Raw genomic sequence first — 21,826 nt, 5'->3', positions numbered from 1 at the left:
AACCTTTTACATTTTAAACTAATAAGGCACCAAATAATTTTAATATTTAATGTACAACTAATGAACAGAATTATTTGCCTTAATGTTAATTTTATGGATTTTGTGTTCAGAATAGAAACCTATCAAAGTATGTCTATTGTTTTATAACTTTCCATGGCTAAAATGACAGAAGAGCTCCCACCATTCTAGGAGGCTAAAGCAAGAGTTTTGACTCATAGTAAAAGGCAAAAGACTCGTGTGTGTGTGTGTGTGTGTGTCTTGGGGTTGTGGGTGTGGAGGAGTGTGCTTCTGTGTACCTAGCCTGACAAGATGAAACACTTATTCCTGGTAGTCAGTTTTATAAAGGAAACACCGTTGAGCTTTTCATGCCTAACAGAGTCCATTTAAGATCAACTGTTCAAGGTTACTTCAGAGAGAGAGTACACACAGACTATTTGTAAATTACTTCCTGTCCTGAAATGCCCAACTTTATTCTTTCACATCTATGTTCATATTTTAATTTCACTGAATCTCTGACAATCCTTTATGCAGTGAATCAAGTTAAATCTTACAACTCCTCTCATAAATTTCTACAAACTATGTTCACCAGTGATTCCCAAATCCAGCTACCTATCAGAATCTCTTTGGAAGCTTGTATTTATTTTATTTTTATATTTTACTGAAGTATAGTTGATGTACGATCTTATATAAGTTACAGGTTTATAATATAATGATTCATAATTTTTAAAGGTTATACCCCATTTATAGTTATTATAAAATATTGGTTATATTCCCTGTGTTGTACAATATATCCTTGTAGTTTATTTTATACATAATACTTTGTACCTCTTAATCCTCTAATCCTATATTGCCCCTCCGTCCTTCCCTCTCCCCAGTGGTAACCACTAATTTGTTCTCTATGTCTATGAGTCTATTTCTTTTTTGTTATATTCACTAGTTTGTTGTATTTTTTAGATTCTTCATATAAGTGATATCATACAGCATTTGTCTTTCTCTGATCTATTTTGTTTAGCATAATACCCTCCAAGTCCATCCATGTTGTTGTATATGGCAAAATTTCATTCTTTTTTATGGCTGAGTAGTATTCTACTGTATGTATGTATGTATATGTGTGTGTGTGTGTGTGTGCGCGTATATATATATATATATATATATATATATATATATATATACGCGCACACACACACACACACACACACACACACACACACCACATCTTCTTTATCCATTCATCTGCTGATGGACACTTAGGTTGCTTCCATACCTTGGCAATTATAAATAATGCTGCTATGAACATTGGGGTGCATATATCTTTTCAAATTAGTGTGTTTGTTGGAAGCTTTTAAATATACAGATCCCTAGGCTGACTCAGAATGTTGAGGTCACAGAAAATGAGATAGAGATCTGAATTTTATATTTCCCAGATGGTTTATGGATTAGCATTAGAGAACTGCTGATTTAAAGGATTTTCTTGTCTTCTAAATTAATGACCATAAAATAACACAATATAAAACACTATACCCACCTAAAGAAAATTCATATAGAGAAATTAAGGTTAACTAAAGCCTTAAAAGAAGAATTAATGTCTTACCCTTGAGGCTCTTGGACCGTCTTGTTCTCTACTTTTTGTTCACATTCTTTTATCATGGAAGTTAAAATAACCTGATTAAAAAAAAAATGACTTTAGAGAAATACTGTTAACATAGTAAAATGCTATGGTTTAAAGTTTTTAATTGAATTTTTAATATTCCCATAAGCTAATATGTTAACCAAAAATTGAAAATTTTGGCAGTTACTTTGTTAAAGGAATTCACATTGGATTGCTAGACTAGGTACCGAAATAGCTTTAAAAGATCTCAGTTGTATAACTTAATAATTCACTTTGATTTTCACTAACCTTCCTTCTGAGTCTGATTCCATTCTCCCTTAGCTTTCCCCACTATCTAATGTTAAAAGTAAAATTTATATACATCTATACATTTAACAAATACACATACCATGGTCAGACATATTTTCCCAGTAAAAGCTGTTCTGTCCCTTGTCCCTTGCTTTTTCCAGGTTGCAAAAAGCAAGATGCTCTATTTTAAAGTCTAGGGCAGAGACCAGATATGGGTCTGTGGTCACTAAACTGGGGAGACAATGGGTGTCTAAGAGTTGCTATCACTCTTGCGGGGAGACTGAGTAATGGAAAGGGTGGAGGGATGGAAGCTGCTGCCCCAAATGCTGGCACCCACACCGGAAACCAAATGGCCCTCCTGAATTTTCTTGGCCCATATTTGTGCATGGAGGTCACTAGACAACAAACTTATTGTCACCCTCTTTGTGCTAGGCATGTTTTTAGACACAGAGGATGCAGCAAATAGACAACATTCCCTCCTTGAGGAGAGCTTATGTTCCTTTGTTATAGACAACAAACACAAAAAATAAGTAAATCATATAGTATATTACAAAGTGATAAGGGCTTTGGAAAGAACACTGAGTGAGATAAGGGGTATAGAAGGCCAAAGTGAAGAATATCACAATTTACATGGAGGTGTTCTAAGCAGGTTTCATGGAGAGGATGATATTTAAGCAAGAACCTGAGGGACATGAGGAGTAAGTGTGTGAGACCCGGGTTAGAGGCTGAGCAAAGACTCCAGGAGGGAGTATGTCTATTGTATTCTAAGCCTGGAAGCCAGAGTGGTGGGTGCAGAGTGAGCAAGGCAGAAGGTAGAAGGTGAGGCCCGGGAGGTAAGGAGGAAGGAGCTGGGTCCTCTAGTGCCTTGCAGATTATGGTAAAGACTTTTGATTTTTTAATGTTTTCCCGCTCTCTCATCTGACAGATTACAGATTTCGTTTGTTTGGCTATTTTCTTTTTCATCAGTGTTTTTTTGGGAGAGTTTTTGTACTTTGTCTTCCGCTCCCTGTATTGTCTGTTCCCTCCAGTATCCTTTTTCTTGTGTGTATGTTTTCACCTCTGTCTTTGATGTCAGAGGCTTTTCTCAAATGGTTGGTGATCTTGGGATATCCACTAAAGACTGAGGTACTAAAACGTTGATTAGGATCTCTTCATGCATGAGTAAATTCACTTTAAGGTGACTCTGGCACAAACTTTCTGCCAATCTTTTTTTCCCTGCAAATATAATTCTGGCTGCCATCCCATTCCTGGAGCCAAGAAGTAGAAAGGTAATGAGCTTTCTAATGACTAACTATACCTTCGACTTAATTTCCCTCCTTTCATTATAGCACCTTATTCCTGCTCTCAGCTAGGCCTGATATCTCAAGTCTAGAAAGGAAAGCTCCAGTCTTCCACCAAGGTTCAAAAGGGAATCTGGGAGTCTGATCCTTTCAAAAACTTTTAACCACTCCCCCTATTTTCAGTCCCACTCTACAATAATGGAAGGTAGTGAAAATAAGCCTTCTTATTTGTTCTATTCTACAAGTGGCCTTCATTTTCGATGCAAAAATCCTGAACAGAATACTAGCAAACTGAATCTACCTTCATATAAAAGGAATTATATACCATAACCAAGTGGGATTTATTGCGGTAGTGCAAAGGTTGCTTTAACATATAAAAATCCATTAATATAAAACACTGTAAGAGAATAAAAAACCACAACCATGTAATCATCTCAACTGACGCAGAAAAAACATTTGACAATATTCAACACCCCTTCATGATAAAAATACTCAAGCAACTAGCAAAAAAAGCGAACTTCCTCAGGCTGATAAAGGGAATCTATAAAATATACAAAGCAAAAATTGATAAAACTAAAAGGAGAAAGACGCAACTCTCAATCATAATTTTAACATGTCTTTCAATAGCTGATAGAACAAGCAGATTACAAAAAGTTAATACAAATATAAAAGAACTGACTCATAAAATTAACTGCCTTTACCTTATGAAACAAAATCCATGGATCAATAAAAATATAATGGAAATGAGAATCTAATTTGAACTAAATGATAACAAAGCTACAATGCAGTAAAAGGGATGTGGCTAAAGGAACGCTTAGAGCCTTAAATTTATGTATCCGAAAAGGAGAAAAGTTAACAAGTAAATAATCTAAGCCTCCTCCTTAAGGAGTTAGAAAAACAGAAAAAAAATCAAATCTAAAGAAAGCAGAAGGAAATAAAGATGAAAATAGAAATCAATGAAACTAACACATAGAGAAAAGTCAACACAGCCAAAAGTTCAATATTTGAAAAGGTTAATAGAATTGATAAACCCCTATCAAAACTATTTTAAAAAGAAAGCAAGAAACAAATTGATATCAGAAGTAAAAGAGGGATAGCAATATAATAGATCCTACAGTAAGGAAAAGGGAAAAAAATAAAAGTATTACACAAGAATCTATTATTTACAGGTGACTTTTCTACACTTGAAACTTATAAAAAATCCAGTGACATTTTATTATTAGAATTAATAATAAAGTTTCTCAGGTTGGCCAGACATAAGTTCAACATACAAAAGTTATATTATTGCTATACATCAGCAAGAAAGGGTTAAAAAACATATAATCCTAAAAAAGGTAGCATTATAACATTATAGATATAAAGTGAGTTTTTTCAAACAAAGTTATAAAACTTTATTAAAAGACATTAAAGGAGATCTAAATAAACATAAGATATAGTATGTTCTGGATAGGAAGACTCAAAATCATGAAGTTGATGTCTCTCCCAATTAATTTATAGAATCAACTCAATTTCAATCAGAATCTCAACGAGATCTTTCTTGGAGTCTCATAAGATAATGCTAAAATTTACATAAAAACGCTAGGGGTCATGAACAGTTCTAAAAAAGGACAGGGTGTTGGACTTGCCCTATTAGATTTTAGGACTTTTTAACAAGGCAACTGTAATGAAGACAGGGTATCAATGTTACAATAATTGAGAAAGAGACCAGTGGAAAAGAATGTTCCCTAATAACAGACACATGCATACAAGGAAACATCATCTATGATAGAGGTGGCACTGTCAATCAGTATAGACATGATGCACTGTTCAATAAGCAATAATGGGACAACTGGTTATCCATATAGAAAAAAATTTAACTTAAGCACTACCTCACATCATATGTAAAAACTAATTTTAGATGGATTAAGAATTCTATTGTGAAAATACAACTTTAAACGTTTTAAGAAGAAAGTATAGGAGATCATGTCATGGAAATGATCAATCAATCTATTAAAAAATTAAAAATCAGTGTTCAAATGGGCCAAAAATGTGAAAAAACATCAAAAATTGGAAAAAGATATTCATAAGACACAAAACTGACCGAATACTGATATTCCAATTATATAACAAACTTCAAGGAAATAACAGGAAAAAAGACAACCCAAAGTGGGAAAAATGGGCAAAAAACCTAAAAAGGCTTTGATGTTAGTGAACATACAAAGAATTCTCAAGTTTGACAATAATCAGGGAAATGCAAATGAAAACCATAGTGATATACCACTTTATATCTGCTGAATTTAAAAAGTCTCAGAATACCAAGTGTTGACGAAGAGATGGATGAAAAGGCGACATACTCCTGCATGCTCCTATCAGGCCTGCAAAGTGTCCTTTCGGTGCAGCACTGTGATCAGTAGTGATCGTAGAGACAGAAGTTTTGTTGGATTACTGTGATGGTAATGAATACGACGTACCAACAGACAGTGTGAAAGTTGAGAGAGGGGGTGTAAACTGCTGGGAGGAAAAAGAGATATGAGGGAGGGATGAAGGGAAGATTTTGTTTTTGTTTTGATTTGTTTAGGAGGGAAGAGTCAAACACGATAATAGGTTAAAGAAAAGCTGCTAGAAAAACAGGTTGAAGATATAGAATAGGAAATAAATGACAAACAGGGTTTTGGAGAATACTGGAAGACAAATAGAATGAAAAGAGTTATGAGGAAATGGAGAGAGAAAATAGAAACTTTGCTTCTAAGAAAGTTAATGGTCAGAGATAATACTGTACAGCATTTTACAGATAAAAAGCATTTCACATACATTCTCTTACTAAATTCTAATTATATTCAGTGAAGGACAGAACGTTATTCCTACTTTACAGAATTAAACAGAAGCTCAAAGATGTTAAAGGAGTGGCTTAAGATCTCATAGCTAGTAAATAAATCCATAAAATGATGCTGAACTAAACTTTAAAAAATTAGGCACAGCATATCATAATCACACCACATACTGAGAGGAATGAAAGTCTATATAGGAGATATTAAAACACATGAACGTGGCACTGATAATCACAGTGGCTTAATCATGATAAGTAGCTTACCTCATGCTCTGGAGAAAGATGTTCCATGTCAATTCGTAAACATCTGAGACCAGGTAAGAAGTGATTAACCATTAAATCCTCTGAAATGACTTGAGATGAGGTAGTTAAGGACATTAAAAAAAAACCAAACTGGTATGTCCAACAGAACAACAGAAGAATATAGAAGAAGCAGATCTCTTAAATGCTGCCTATGGCATGCTGATCACTTAGAGCAAACAGGCTTCCATCAAGCATGATCTGTATTTGTTGAGTTAGTTACTTGTCAAGAGGCAACTGTGTTTATTCCCACAAATCTCTTTATGTCAGTGGCATTGATTATTGTAACAGCACATAATTTAATTACATGGTATGTAAACATATGAAATAATAAGGGTGAAAATTAAATCATGAAATTTAATTGGATGTTTAAATGAGTATGAAAAGTAAAAAAATTAATGTTTCCATGACAACTAAGTTGAAAGTTTCAGAAAAAATTGATAAAGGCCAGTTGCTTAAAACACTGCTGCTTGGATACATATAGCTGATTCACTTTGTTAAACAGCAGAAACTAACACAACATTGTAAAGCAGTTATATTCCAATAAAGTTGTTAAAAAAAATTGCTGCTTAATTATGTATATAAGACAACTGTAAATATATACATATTTAAATATAAAGAAAAATACAAAAATCTAGAAAAATTCAGTACCCAGTATCAGAAATGTCTCTGGATTCTCTTTAAAGAAACCTAAGCTGAAATTCATAGACAGTTATATTACGAATGTGGTTCACCTAAGAAAGTTGATGTTTAATTCTAATCAGCAGACTCACAAAAGAAATGCCTCAGTCCTACATCAAAAGATTGGTAAAAGAAATTACATTTATGTGTTTAAGTTAAAAGAAGTTATCTTAGGTATATACCATTTTCCTGATTTCTTACTTTAACCATTCTGTTAAACTGACCCACACTGGTCCTCATTGAATTGGGCAAGAGAGCTTTTGCTGCAATAAGTTTAGTACTACTTATATTTCCTAGTCGTATGAGTTTTACTTGATTATATGACATTGAAAGGAGTCAGGAAAGCAGATGCATTTCTCAAACAATTCACCTTGTTTATCCACATCGCTTCTGATACATTCTCACCCATTATCGTTGTGAGCCATCTAAAAATATTTCTTATTTAATATTATACCATATTAAAGTGAAAAATGCCAGTAAATGAGTTCCTTTATAAAGATGAGTTAGTCTTTCTGAAAAAAATAATAAATTATATTAAGTAAAAAAAATCCATATAACTACTGCCTTAAAAATATAGTTATAAATAAACACTAGTTGTAAATAAAGCTCCTATAATTGAGTGACTTATAAATAGGCAGTTATAAAAATATAGACATCATTTGGTTGAACCAAATCCCTATAGATATACAAAGTTCTACAACCTAATGGCTATGTAGTTTTATTTTCTGCGTATAGGAAAAGTATCACCTAGATATATCTGTGAGTGACCTTTGGATTAGAGAAAGGTCTCTGATCTAGAGAAATCTGGGCATGGATTGAGAAACTGAAAATGGCTTTACTTGGAGGTAAGAGGGAAGACACTTTCCTTCTCCTCTCTCTCTACCCACTGTTTGGTCCTTTTCTCCCATGGAACCCCACAATCTTTCTTAGGGGATGGAAACTTAGAGATCATTTAGTCCTATCTGATGTTAGGAATCACCTCTACCTCATCTGTGAATGGTGGTCATAAAGCCTCTGATTGCTAACAATGACAGGACATTCAGTTTTGTAAGACAGATCATTGCATTTTTAGAGAGCTCAATTTGAAAGTTTTTCTTATAAACACAATAGGCCTCTCCATGACCTCTGCTTGTTAGTGTTTGCTCTGCACTTTAGTTACACAAGTATGCCTAACCTTTTTTCTATATAACAACCTTTAAAATAATTCTCAAATTATCTTTTCATCCCTAAACCATTTCTTTTCCAGGTTAAACATTTCTAAATTCCTTCAAATTTTTCTTAAACATGCTTTCTTGACTTAATACCATGCCAAATGTTAAATTATATAGATTTCCTATGTCCCTATTGAAATACGATGTCGTGCTGAAAGGAATACTCTTGTGTTCTATCAGCTCGTAATTCAATAGAACAGCAGAACAGATATGGACAATGTGATTTTATTAGTGGCCATAACCACCCTGTTGACACAAGTACAAGTTCTGACTCACGGAGAACTAACGCTTTTAGTACTTGAACAGGGTCTATTGTTAAGACGGTTCTTCCTCTTACTGTGCTGTTATAAAGACTTTTTACTGTATTTTCTCTAGTAATATTCTGTACATACCTAAATACACAATAATATTCCTTCTACACAGACTTCTATGCTCTTCAGAAACCACTGCTTAGTCCATTTGAAAATTAGGTTAACAGAGCTAAAATTTTTAATCTTTTGACTTTCTCATTTTCCTTGAGGCATATTTCTTTAGAAACTCTGCTATATAAGATTACACACAACTCTTCACTTAAGTTTGTAAACATTTACTTACGCAAAGTTTAGGGAATAGGTATAAGCGTATCAATGTTTTCTTTCTTTGACATGCCAAACTCTGACATGCCATTATTACTTTCTTGTAAGGGTCCTGTCACTTCTCCATTACTAAAGAGTCCTTTCTTGCTAATTCAGAATTATCACTTCCTCTTTTTGCTTCCTCTATCTTCTCTAAGTTGAAAATGCCAACAAGATAAATCAGGAATGATAGTAAGTTCTGCTTTTAGTGGAATTAAACTTATAGAAGGTATATGGTTAGTTGAGGCAAAATTATCAAAATACGGTATCTCTGCCCACTTTATGATCTATTGTATAAGAAAGTGGCTTATATCAGCCACATGAATAGGCAATTTGTAGTAGAGTACCAAAATGAAATGCTCTCAACCACACATCAAACTTCAGGTTTTAACATTTCTAAAAGGACAAGTAGCTCCTTAACAGACAGCTCTGCATTTCTTTCTCTACCATCATTTTTTTTTCTGTCAAAATCATAATTCTCTGATTATGTTGTCTAGCACATACTTTTACGGTTATATTCAAGTGTTCAGCCGTTCACTCATTTTTCAATCTCTTATTTCCCCCTTTCTTGAAATATTCTGGCTTTTAATGGGAGAGCCTAAAAGCTAGAGTTTATTCTGCCCATCTTTATCTTTACTTCCTTCTTACTTTTAGTTTACTAGGCCAAGGATAGTAAAGAGAACATTTAACAGGATAGCTAAAGTTCACTGTTCTAGTCACAGTTTTGCTTTTAATTATAAAAAACAGAAGTCACTAATGTCTTTGTTTTAGTTTAGTCATTTATAAAATGTAGTGGCTGACATGGGTTAGATGATCTCTGAGCTTTCCTCCAGTTCTACCATCACTGCAAATGATTAACCACGGTGTCCCTGTATTTTTTTTAATGAGTGATATCTCTTCAAGAGATATTCACAGGGTCATAAAGACGGTTAAACATTCATTAAAAATGAATGCCAGGACACATACAAGGATTCCTTTTGATTAACAGAAGCCTCAGTTATAACTCATTGCTTGCTTAGTTATACAGCTGATTAACATAGATAAAATTTTAGTCAATGTTTTCAAAACTATGGAACATATAAACACAGAAGACTTAAAGTTATCTTTTAAAATTATGAGATGGCTAGAATAAGGAGTGGGGCAAGTCAACTCAAATTTTTAAACTTCTACTTAACTACTTCTTAGTTAAGTTGAAGAAAAAAAATTCTACTTCTCAATCTTTAACAACTGAGGTTCACTGTAAGATTGATTATTAAATATAGATATACATTAATAAAGCAAGGATACAACAACAGGAAAGTGCACTGTAGGCTTCAAAAAGATGGGTAGCAATATCCAGTCTTTTAGAATCCACAATTTGTAAGTTGTTCACCAAGGCTAACTTATGCAAATGTGGTATAACAACTGAAAAAAGAAAAAGAAATTATTAATTTTAATCTAAAACATGCTTAATACATTAAAAAAATAATTTTTCATTTTATTTTATAAAATTTTATTTTAATTCTGGATGATTTCGAAAGATTACCCACATCCCATACTTGCTTTTTCTTACTAGGGAAGAAAGCATGTTTTTCAGAATAAAGAGTGATCTAGAATTTGGGAGAAATAGATTATAGCATGCCATTATAACCTAATTATGAGGATGTATACAGGTCATTTGGCTTCACTGCAATTCAGTTTCCCAATTTGAAAAATGAAAGCCAAATAAACAAACGTAAACAACCTACCTCTTGTGTTATTATCATCTTTATAAATAAGTTTATATAAATCTTGTATTACTGTTGCTATTAAAAAGATAAATACAGTATACTGATTCTTTTTCAATATCAAATTATTTCACTACTTCATGAAACTATTATTAGCTTTAGTTTCTCAAGTTCTTAGCAAAGACCAGTGTCAAATAGCACTGGTGGTTGAGTTTTCAAGTCACCCAATGGGCTCAATATCTTATATCTCAATGCATAGTGTAAAATTTCAAAAATACAGACAACATGTTGCTAAAATAAAAGTGTTGGCCCAAGAAACAGTAACCATTTCAGTAGCACTGAGCACTCCTACTGCCTAAGATTGTGTTCTCTAAATACCATTTCCCACTAAAACCAGGGTCCCTTGCAGAAATGGCTCCAGGGTAAGTGATTATCAAATTGTTGATCACATGGTCCCATTCTAGTCCCTGCTTCGTTGGGGGACCCAAAACATGGTTCATAAGCACATACTTCTGACCAACTGTAGTGACTTCGTTCACGTTTACCTTGAGCTTGTATATGTTAAAGCCACAATCTCCTAGAAAAATCTCCTGCTTCCTCAATAAACCAGTACTATAATTACAACTTTTATGCTTACCTTAGTAAACGGTAAAAAACCCCACGCAAACTTAGGACAACAATGGCCGTTTTTAGGGGACTTTTTGACTTATCAAAATTAATAACAACATACTTCAGAGGTGCTCTAGAAAAAATAAGTAGAAGACAAAAAACTCCAAATATTCACTGAATTCCCAATGAATTCGCTGAAACTCCGATTCATTAACTGGCATGCTGAGGCCTCAACAAAATGGTGGCTCTGAGACAGTCTCTCAAAGATTCCCTATTTCATTTCTGCCCAAACATTTTGAAACTGACCTTCCTTGCACTACTTTATCTATAAACACGTGGCCTCTATTCATTCCGCTCATTCTCTGATTTCCTACACAGGCAATCCTTTCCTCAGTGTTTTTCTCAGAAACTCAACAACCACACTACACAAGATCCCTGTAAAACTGCTTAACTAGGAAACAAACCTATACAAGTTACTTTAAACTCTAGTCTACAGACAGTTAAAGGCTACAATTAAGGATCTTCCTAAATCTCAGAAGATAGAAGTTTACTAAAGAATTCAACATTTCATTATATATGTATTGTCCTGGGCTACCACATCTGTACCAATTAATTCATTTAATTGTTAACCCCTCAGATGGAGATAAATGGTTAAAAGATTTAATAACCTAGATGTGAGTAATTCTACAACTGACCTTCAGTGGGCAAGGAAAACAGGAAATACACAACATAAGGCCACTTCTGAAGCCTTTCACTTAAGGGCAGATTGGACAAAGATTCAAAACTGCGAACAAAATAAAGATAAATCAATAGGAAACTTTATAAAAATAGATTTTTGTAAACTTTCAAAAAATATTCTGGGGTAGATCCAATAGCAAAAGTGAAGGGAATCTTGTCCTCTCTTTTTGTAAATGGGCTTAGATCTAAAATAAGGAACTTTGAAAAAAACTGATCTGAAATGTAAAATTGCCATGCTAGAAAATCTCCAAGGTATGACTGAACATTTTCAAAGAGACTTATAAAGTTAAAAAAGTAGAAAACAAACAAACAAAACTGTATCATGTTCTGAATAAAACAAATGGCCCCTGAGATAAAATCAGGACCCAAAGGTCCTATAATAACTAAGAGTTGGGAGAGAAAAAGGGCCACTGGAAGAACCAATGTCTTCTATTCTCTAAGAAATAGAGGGAAAAATATCAAAAAATGCCACTCCAAGGAAGACATTACCACCCAGCAATTCTTTGTTCTTTCTCTAAACTCCTAACAGGAACTGTCTGTAACTACAGATGGATAACAATATAGCATCCTTGCCAATATGGGTTCTACTTCATCTACCATTAATCTTATTAATATAGGACATTAAATTCCTCAGGGTAAAGTTTTAAAGCAGAAGAGAAGCCAACTGACTGAGTAGTAAATACAGAAGAAAAAAAATTCTTTTGTCTTAAAAAAAAAAAAAAAAGTCTGGTTGTGCCAGAATGTGAAGGAAGATTGTATAAGACATACTTGTGGGTATACAGTAAGTTGTAGAAGGCTTCAGGGATAATGGTTTACTACAACTATTCAAGCAGTGGAAACTGCTATTCTCAATTTTTTCTCAAGCCAATCTTTAATTGTTATTTTGGGGCCATTATGAACAGAATATTTCTCTTTTCTGTGTGATGCATAAATCTTTCTTTTGAGTGTACACAAAGAGGTTAGATCATATTCTAGACAGTTATTAACTCAACAACATGGCACCCACCAAAGACCCATTGCCTATTCAGCCTATTCCTTGATCCAACAGCCAAGACTTATTCTCCTTGCTTCAGAGCAATTACAGCCTCAAAAAAGTTAGTCAAAGCACCTGCAGAGGGTCACCTGTAAATCTGACGTTACTATGATGAGGAACTATCCCTAATGCTAACTAAAATACTAAACCTTTTTCTGTTAACTGATTGTGAAATACTGTTATTTTCTCCTCATGCTACCAACACTATTACTCATTGAAAAATAACCTTGTGGTTGTGTTTCTGTAGCTCAATATGTGTTCATGCCCTCAACAGACCTTTTGGACACTGCAGTCCAAATCCTGACAATATTTTTGTTGTTCATCTTAAAAATACCAGGTTAGATATGCAATAACTAGTCTATGGGAGAATCCAATTTTGTACTGGAAACCAAACTGATGTAAGAAGCCAAACTTGCAGACTTTTCAAGAGCATGTCAAATTGCTAAAAATAAAAGGACTAAGGTATAACAGTGATAACTGTCATGCTTTTGGAGTAATAATTACTGGATGCTTTGATGCCACCCAAAGAAATTGTTGTCATAAAGTAAAAAGTGATACTATAGAAACTGGAGAAAATGCTTTAGCAGATCATCATGCAGATTACTTAGCAGATCAACAAGCCATGATTTATAACAAAATAGTGGAATGGCATGCTAAGTGGAAGAAATGTATCTTTCATAAGAACATGTCTAGAAACACATAAAAATCTCCTTAGAAATAAGAATTAAATAATAAGCTCTAAATATAATGAGCACAGTATTTTGAAATTAACAGTTAGTAAGAATTGTTTTAAAAATAACTTGAAATTATTTATGAGTTACTTTTCATATGTCTACAGCAATCACTATATAGTATAAGAAGCCATTTAATAGCAGTTAATAGCAATACCGATCAATCCACAATAACAAACTTGTTTCACTTTCAGCTTTCAGTATATGAAAGATAAGGTGTAGAAAGGTGTCATGTAACACATGACAAATCCTCAGAGAAGCTTATGGTCTCACTCTTACATTACAATTCAGGAAAAATGGTAAAAAAAATGCAACTTACACTCATCTCGGAACCTTGGTTCTGCATTAGGCCCAACTCTACCAAATGTTTTTATGATTTCTGTATGCAAAGAATACTGGTCTTGATATTGAGGATCTTCCAGGAAAGAAGCCAACTGCATTTTCACTCTTTCCAGCAACTTAAAATTGAATATTATACAGTCAAATTGAGAGAAGGATACACAGTAAACATGGCTTGCATCACTGGATTCAAATGACTTATATCAACATAATAGTAGAAATTTGGAATTAAATAAGTACTTATTTAGTCTTTTGGCTCAGAAAAGATGTTAAATTTTTGTTTATGCTTGTTAATTCATTTTTTGTTTTTTAAAAACACAAATATTCCCTGACAAACTGTAGAAAAGACCCCACAATATTTAGGGATAAAGATAGAGTTTTGATGATTTTGTATCTAAATTATAATTCTTAAAACAAATCAGAGTGTAAGTTACCCACTTATTCACCTTCTGAAAGCAATGAGTCATTAATGACTTACATCTTACTCATATTTCCCTAAAAGACATTTTTATTTTGGGATTTAAGAATATGTTGAAATTCTGCCAAGACTGCAAGCTTTGCAGAACAATGTGTTTTTTTATTTTGCTCCACCGGTGAAATATATAAGTGAAAAAATGGAAAACATTTTTTCCCACAACTAACATGGTTGTTTAGTTTTTGTTATAAAAAAAATCTATATGACAAAAAAATTTTACAGAACAGTTTAATATATATATATATATAATTTATTTTTTTTGGTAAAATGTCTAAGAGTTGGAAAATCTTGTTTTCCATTTAAGTGGCTAAGTGATATGCCCACAAATAATTTACTTTCTAATGTATAGGGTTTTTCATTGTGTAAGGACATGTCCAATTTGATAGTAAAGAATAAAATTCTGATAACTAATTTTGAGAAGTGTCTTATAGTTAATGTTGCAGATAGAACCTAACAAACTGAAAATTAAATCACAAGTTTCTGAATCAAAATACATATTTAGGGAGGAAGGCTTTGGTAATCTGCTGAAGCAGGCATGACAGAGGGTTGTCACAGTGATGTGTGCTGCAAAAAAGATGATACCAGTCTACGACATGACTTGCAGCTTGATTATCAATGACAGTTACAAGAACATAGGTACCCTCTAGCCTCCGTTCGTGAAACTGAGAAAACCTGTCTTCAAATCTGTACAAACTGGCAATTGGGAATTTATGTAGACTATCCAGAAGTCTACTGGATAATAGAAGCCTTTGGAGCTAAATCTGCTTTGAAGGATTATTCAAAACTGCAATATCCAGATAGACTTAAAATAGAACATCTGAGAGTTGGCTTATACTTAATTTTCTAGTTGAGAAGAAAGACTAGAGATTGCCTTAGCTTATGAAAATATACTTTTGGTAGGCTATCACATTTTCAAATACTGAGATCCTCTTCTGGCCCGTAAGTAACTAAGAAATAAAATGAAGGGTATGATGCTACCGGGTACATGTATAGTAATGTGTTATCATCACCTCAACAGTACATAGATTAAATAAATTCCAGTCATTCCCTACCTCTCTTTGAATAACTGTTTCCATAATAGTGCCAAAGGCTGGAATTGTGGCAATCCTGACAGAGCTGTTAAAATTAAAAAAGAAAGAAACTGAAACTTTCTTTGAGATGAAAAACTGATTATTATTAAAATATATATCAAAGTAAGTACAAGGTAAATATACTGTATTAGTCTCTAGCAATGACAAATTAAATTAAAAAAAAAGCAGACCAAGAAGAATGCTCAAAAAGACAGACAGGATAACTTAAGGTCGCAGTCTGTGAAACTCACAATTCAGGATCACTGGACAAGGTAACAAGGGCCGGAGCAACCCGCTTGTCAACTAACGCTTCACTCATGCCTCGAAGAGTCAGCTGTAAACCAGTCAACATGCAATAAAAAATGGTTTGGTAAACTGGAATGAGAACTGGGTTAGCTGTGACTGAGGATGGGCAGGCAGACTCATTGGCCTTTCTTGGTTTAGTCACCCACACGAGACATTAAAATGTTAAGCCTCTGGTTCATGCCACTATACTTACTGGTAACAACATATTAGTGAGATTAGCAGAGCATCCCTTCTTGGCTTGGAAGAAATAGTCCATCAGCATGTTTTAAGTTTTGGAAACGTTTATTGAGGACTAATTAATACTACTAATATATTCTTTTCAATATATGGCCTTGTCATTAGGCTTACTGTGAAGGTTGACTTAAAAAAAAATACATGAATAGTAGTATAATAAAGTTTAAAATCAAGTAAGCATAATTCAATATTATTATTTTAAAGAGCTAAATCTATTCTTCAATGAATTTAAAAGCTGATGGTTATTTCTTGACAGGCGCATTTTGAAAGGGATGCTGAATGTAAAAGGCAGGAACGACACTTACATTTCAGGGTCACTGGAGAGAGTTATGAGAGCAGGAACAACCCTCTGAGCTACCAGAGTTTCATTCACCCCCTTCACCAACAGCTGATTGGTCAGCGCAGGGGGTATTCACAGGTGATGCATTGAAAGAGCAAACACAATGCCACAAGAAGAAGAAAGGAACAACCAAGAGAAAGAGAGAAAACACAAAAGCAAAACCAAAATTAGAAGCTAAGCAAATATTGCTACTAGAGTGCTTTATAAAGGCAGAGAATGCTTAGGAGAAAAATAAAGCTTACACAGCCTAGCAGTCCCTGTAAACAGTTTGTTACCAATTCAATGGCAGTTTGTACTTTTGGTCAAATAGTCTATGCTATTTCCATGTTCATTTTAAAAGAAAGCTTTACCTTTTTTTTTTTTTTTTTTTTTAAAGAAACCAAGAAGAAGACATACCGGGCTCTATGGTTAAATTCTTTAAATAAATCTGATACAATTTTGTTATGACCAACAAGGTACGTACTGGACTGTTTTTAAACAAAACTCAAATGGCTAGCAGCCACCACTAAATTGCTTCTGATTGTTCTAACGCAAGTAAATTTAAAAATCACACACAAAAATTCCCAATCTTTTACATCACGTAGCTTTATTTCTTGAGGTACAGAAATATAATGCAGCCTAGTGGAAAGTACTTATTTCATGTGGGAATCAGACCTGGGTTCAGACTCTAGCTCTCCACTTATTGGTCATGTGGCCTTAGCTATATTACACAATCCCTTGAAACTCAGTTTTCTCATCTGAAAATGGTGACACTATCATCTACCTTAAAGGATCATTGTGCTACTAACTACACATAATATACTTAAGTATTGTGTCTGACAAAGACTAGGCATTCAAGAAATGCAAGTTGAATTATTATGACTACTCAAAGGACATAAGATTTGTGATATATTTGGAAAAAGAAATTATTAATTAAAAAATGTTTTTGTCTGGTCCAAGTAGTTAGTTAATGTTTACAAATAGTTCTTTGTTTTGCATTTCTCTAAAAGCTCAAATAAAAAAAATACAATGAGCACAATTAGACCTATTTCTATAATCTAATCATAAAACAATTCATTTAGCAACCAACCCTAAATCGCAGAATAAGAGGACAATATTGAGCTGTACGCATTGTTTTTATAAAAATCACGGAATTTTATGAGTTCAACAGAAAAGGGTAACATCCTAATCCTACATTCTCTATTTCAGAATGTAAACACAAATTAATCCTAAATGCTAATCAATCTCTTCACCTTGTAATGGAACTAGTCCTTATGGAAGATGGAAGATGCCATGGAATTTTTAGTAACAAAAACGCAACACTGTGTTGGGTTAACCATTCCTCCTACACAGCACATCAGAGAGCAGAGCTCCCTTTACTAGAGATTTTTAATTTTACAATAATCTGTTACCATTTAACAACTGATACACTTTAGAACCTACTTCAGTATTCTGAAATAATTTTTATTTCAACAGAACCATGGATAATTAAGGCAGGAATAAAATGACAAACGAACTTCTGTTACTACCTTAAACATTACAGATGTCAGGTAGAAAGAAATAGGGGGAAGAAGTTCAAATACATTAAATACAACTTTCTCCTCTGTATCATTTTATAAATAAGGTAGCTTAGATTCAAATTAGTAAAGTGTACCTTGAAATGTCTATCTTGTGCCAGCCAAAAAGCATTAAAAAAAAAAAAAGGATAATCCAGGGGGCAAGTTAATTTTTCATTGCACTGGAGTTTTTAGGTTTAATTTATTAAGCTGGAAAATCGGAAGGCAAAATTTAAGAGCTATTAATTATTACACATTTTAGACACACTTTATCATTTGATTTTTAAACATGATGAGGTAAATACAATTATTATTAATGTTTTAACAGATGAAGAAACTGAGCCTGAGAGAAGTTAAATAACTTGCCCAGGGTTTTAGAGCCCAAAAGAGGTAGAGCTAGAAAACAGACTCAGTCACATTTGTCTTAAAAGCCCATGCCTTCTTTGAGTTGTGGTCTTAATGTTACCTGATTTATCTCCTTATGATTGATGTAAGAAATCATTATATGAAGTTCTTTTCTGCATCGTTTGGGAAATCCATTATGTCACACTGGAAGTCACATAATAAAGTCTCTTTTATAAATCAATTTCAATAATAATTTGTTACATCAAGAATATATTGTCTCTTATTTAACAATGAGAATAATATGACTGATTAGATTTCCCCTTTTTGTCCTGCTGTCTGAAAACTCAGAGCTAAATTTAGTGTTCAATTTCACTAAGTATCTCATATTATGTTCCTGGTATATCCATTTATTGCTTTCTTCTCAGTAGTTTCTGGTCTCACATTAAAAAAATTAAAAATTTAAAGTGACCTGTTTTTTATGTTTTTATTTTGAATTAACTCATTTTGGGGGTGGGGGAAGCAGGCATAACTGTAAATTATAAAGTATTAGTATCAAAAGAAATCTTATGAAGTAATTATTCTTTTAATACAATATTATTCAAAATAAGCCTCACTGACAAAAAAGTAACTTTAATTTTTCCTACTAATGACTTTTACTGGCATGCTCAGTAAAAATTTTTTTATCATAAATGAACTTGAAAAATCATTAAAATAAGTCTCTCAGATTAGACTCAGAAACTCATAATCAACCTGAGAGAACACTGAAAACTGCTTAAGCATAGGTATAGTTTCCAACCAGCACTGACAGCAGACATAGAAACCAAAACCAGACAAAAACCACATGTAAGAAATAAGGCAGAAAAAAACCCACAGAAACAAGTAAAAAGGGAGGACGCTTCATTTTCTTTATTTTCATTTATATTGTATGCTTCATCAGTATATACACACATTTTAGAAATAAATGGTTTAAGAGAAAGAAATAGCTGTTATGGTCTTAGAATAAAATCCTATTAAGTGAGTACATTAAAGATATAGGATACTTTTTTCTTTTGGGGGGCAGAGGAGGCTAAAGAAAAACTTTTTTCTTTCATGGTAATAATTATTTTTCAGTATACTGAATAATCAAAAATTATTTATACCCAGAAGGCACTTATGCTAGACATCTAACTGAATTTTTAATTTGGAATTTATCTTGACAAAGAACATGTGATTCGTTTTTTTTGATCAAATATGTATAATTGTGGGAATAACATGTTCACAGGATTTTCAACCTCCTCATAAGGATGGAATTTTCTTTAGATTCCACAGATCTATTTTATATATTTAAGAGTTTTAGAAGGTATATATTTTAAATCTGTCAGTGCTCTATCCTTTAGATTGCAATTTATCTTAAATTATGTAAAAATTCTGAAATTCAGGAAAAATTGAATTCTCTAATTCTTATGAAAATAAGTGCTTTAAGATATGTTAAGAATCACATGTGTATTAAGGACAATTTTAGTTTGGGTAAGTATACTTTTCCTAAACTATTATATTATTTTGTGAAGTAACAGCATATTAAAAAAAACAGTAATCATAATGATAGTTAACATTTATTAAGCTCTTATTATTATGTGCCAGACACTGTTTTAAGACCTTAGAAGTATTAATTCATTTAATATTAACAAAAATCCTTTGAGATGGATACTTATTATTATCATCTTCACTTACATTATGGATGAGAAAACTAAGGCACAGAGAAGTTTGAAACTGGCATTAAGTGGCAGAGACAGACACTGAACCCAGCCAGTATGGCTCTACGAGAAGACTCAAGAACAGTAAATAACACTCTAAACCAATTTTAGTGCTCAAATTCAAGTTCTAGAAACATATATATATATATATGTACACTAGGCTAACATAATTTCCTCTATGATGGATAAAAAGATAGGTATTCCAATTTTCATACTAAACTTGGGTAGGTGGCAATTTAAGAAAATCTAGTTAAATTATATGAAGTCTCTTCTGTCTTACAAGTCTATGGGCAGTTATAGAGATGTTGTTATTCCAGATATGAAAGGCGAGGGAATAATGTATTGAATCCAACTATATTTTACTCATGAATCCAACTATATTTTACAACTTTAAAGATATCTTATATTGTTTTAGTTTATTTTAATAGCCGTGTGCCTCAGTAAATAGAAAGTATAGCCAGGAAGATTTACATAGGATAGAAATTAAAATAAGATTTAAAAGAAATTCTGAGAAATGGAAATGATAATACAATAACATTCAAGGAACCAATAAGGCTAGAAAATAATCTGAAATGTACCAAAGCTAAATTTCTGCCCCATCACACAGTACACAACTAGATACTCTTCAATGCCATAAAATATACATCAACATACCATAGTATGAAAACCCTCTCTGCCTTTTTAAGAAATATTCCCTCTCCCTCTTCCAAAGAAAATCATTATGATCTGAACCAACAGAAGCATTTGTTTACATACCTCAAACATTCTAGCAGCAGTACATCTCACAAGTGCTGAAGTATGGACAACACCATACCATAAAACAGTTAACAATAACTCATGGTAGGCTGGATTTGCACTGAAAGAAAAAAAAATCAATGCTAAAAGTGAGAGCCACATAGTTCTGGTTTAAAACAAAAAAAGGTATATTCTTTCATTAAAGTCTATTTTGCCTTACTGGTGTATTGAAAAATACTACATTTATGAGGAATATTAATGATAAAAATATTGGCAAAACATATAGAATTACTATGTATGGTTTAATAGGTTACATCTAAGATTCTTTAAAAAAGGAAGTCACCTTATAAAACTACAAACTTTTAGCATATTCAGGAACTATACTTTTAGTTTCTCTAAGCATTTGCAATTATGATAGATATTTCAACTCTTTAATAGCATAAAAGTTAAAATTACAAAACAATAAAGTAAAATTAAATTTATTACTTATGAGAAAAAAACACTGGACTAAGAGCCAGATGGGTAAGTTATAACCTCTGTGGGTTTTAATTTCTGCATCTATAAAAATCTGGGACAATACTGTCCTATTTACATCATATGGTTGTTTGTAGGATCAATTAGGATAACTCAAATCACCTATATGGAAGGGTAAGTTGGCTGTGAAGCCTATCCAAATGTGGGACAGTATTATTAATAAACACATAAGTAAAGAATGAGATAAAACTACTTAAGCAGCTAGATGATGTGCTTATGAGGGACTAGGCAAATCAAATGGAATGGAAAAAGGAGCCTAATGAGCTGGCTTTCACTCGGGGCTCCTTTTCCAGTTTTGGGATACTGAATTTTCTTCAAATTTGTACTTGACTTTATTTCTCCAACTGCTTCAAAGAAGATATGTCTGTATCCTTTCCCCCATTCTTTTATTATAATGCATTGATTACAAAATATTAAGAATGTACAAATAGGAAAAACCAAAAACAAACAAAAAAATCTTCAGTCTCAAAACCAAGAGATTTGGTGTGTATGCCAATCTTTTTAGACTAAAAGTATGTACTCTATAAATCTAATTTTAAAACTTTACATAGCTTTTAAAAAACTATAAGCTATT

At 32.9% G+C, this 21,826-nt stretch overlaps 1 protein-coding gene across 7 annotated transcripts in view; it reads right to left on the bottom strand.

The window, feature by feature from the left end:
• Window positions 1–21,826, bottom strand: part of RELCH (RAB11 binding and LisH domain, coiled-coil and HEAT repeat containing) — a 122,854-nt gene that overhangs the window by 8,688 nt on the left and 92,340 nt on the right. For 2 of the 7 annotated variants that reach the window (XM_059894404.1, XM_059894406.1), the window contains 7 exons: window positions 20,740–20,839; window positions 16,336–16,418; window positions 15,473–15,536; window positions 13,926–14,064; window positions 10,077–10,193; window positions 6,248–6,336; window positions 1,592–1,662 (listed from right to left, as the gene is read on the bottom strand). In XM_059894404.1, the coding sequence (XP_059750387.1) occupies window positions 1,592–1,662; window positions 6,248–6,336; window positions 10,077–10,193; window positions 13,926–14,064; window positions 15,473–15,536; window positions 16,336–16,418; window positions 20,740–20,839 (663 nt within the window). Of the gene's footprint in view, window positions 1–1,591; window positions 1,663–5,464; window positions 5,665–6,247; window positions 6,337–10,076; window positions 10,194–11,806; window positions 11,889–13,925; window positions 14,065–15,472; window positions 15,537–15,741; window positions 15,825–16,335; window positions 16,419–20,739; window positions 20,840–21,826 lie in introns of those variants that run through there. The other 5 variants (XM_059894405.1, XM_059894407.1, XM_059894408.1 and 2 more) reach the window with 4 other exon arrangements.

Source organism: Balaenoptera ricei, chromosome 14 (assembly GCF_028023285.1).
Source record: "Balaenoptera ricei isolate mBalRic1 chromosome 14, mBalRic1.hap2, whole genome shotgun sequence".
Lineage (NCBI taxonomy): Eukaryota > Metazoa > Chordata > Mammalia > Artiodactyla > Balaenopteridae > Balaenoptera > Balaenoptera ricei.
The sequence above is the reverse complement of the archived record's forward strand: the minus strand, read 5'-3'. Positions and strand labels throughout refer to the sequence as shown.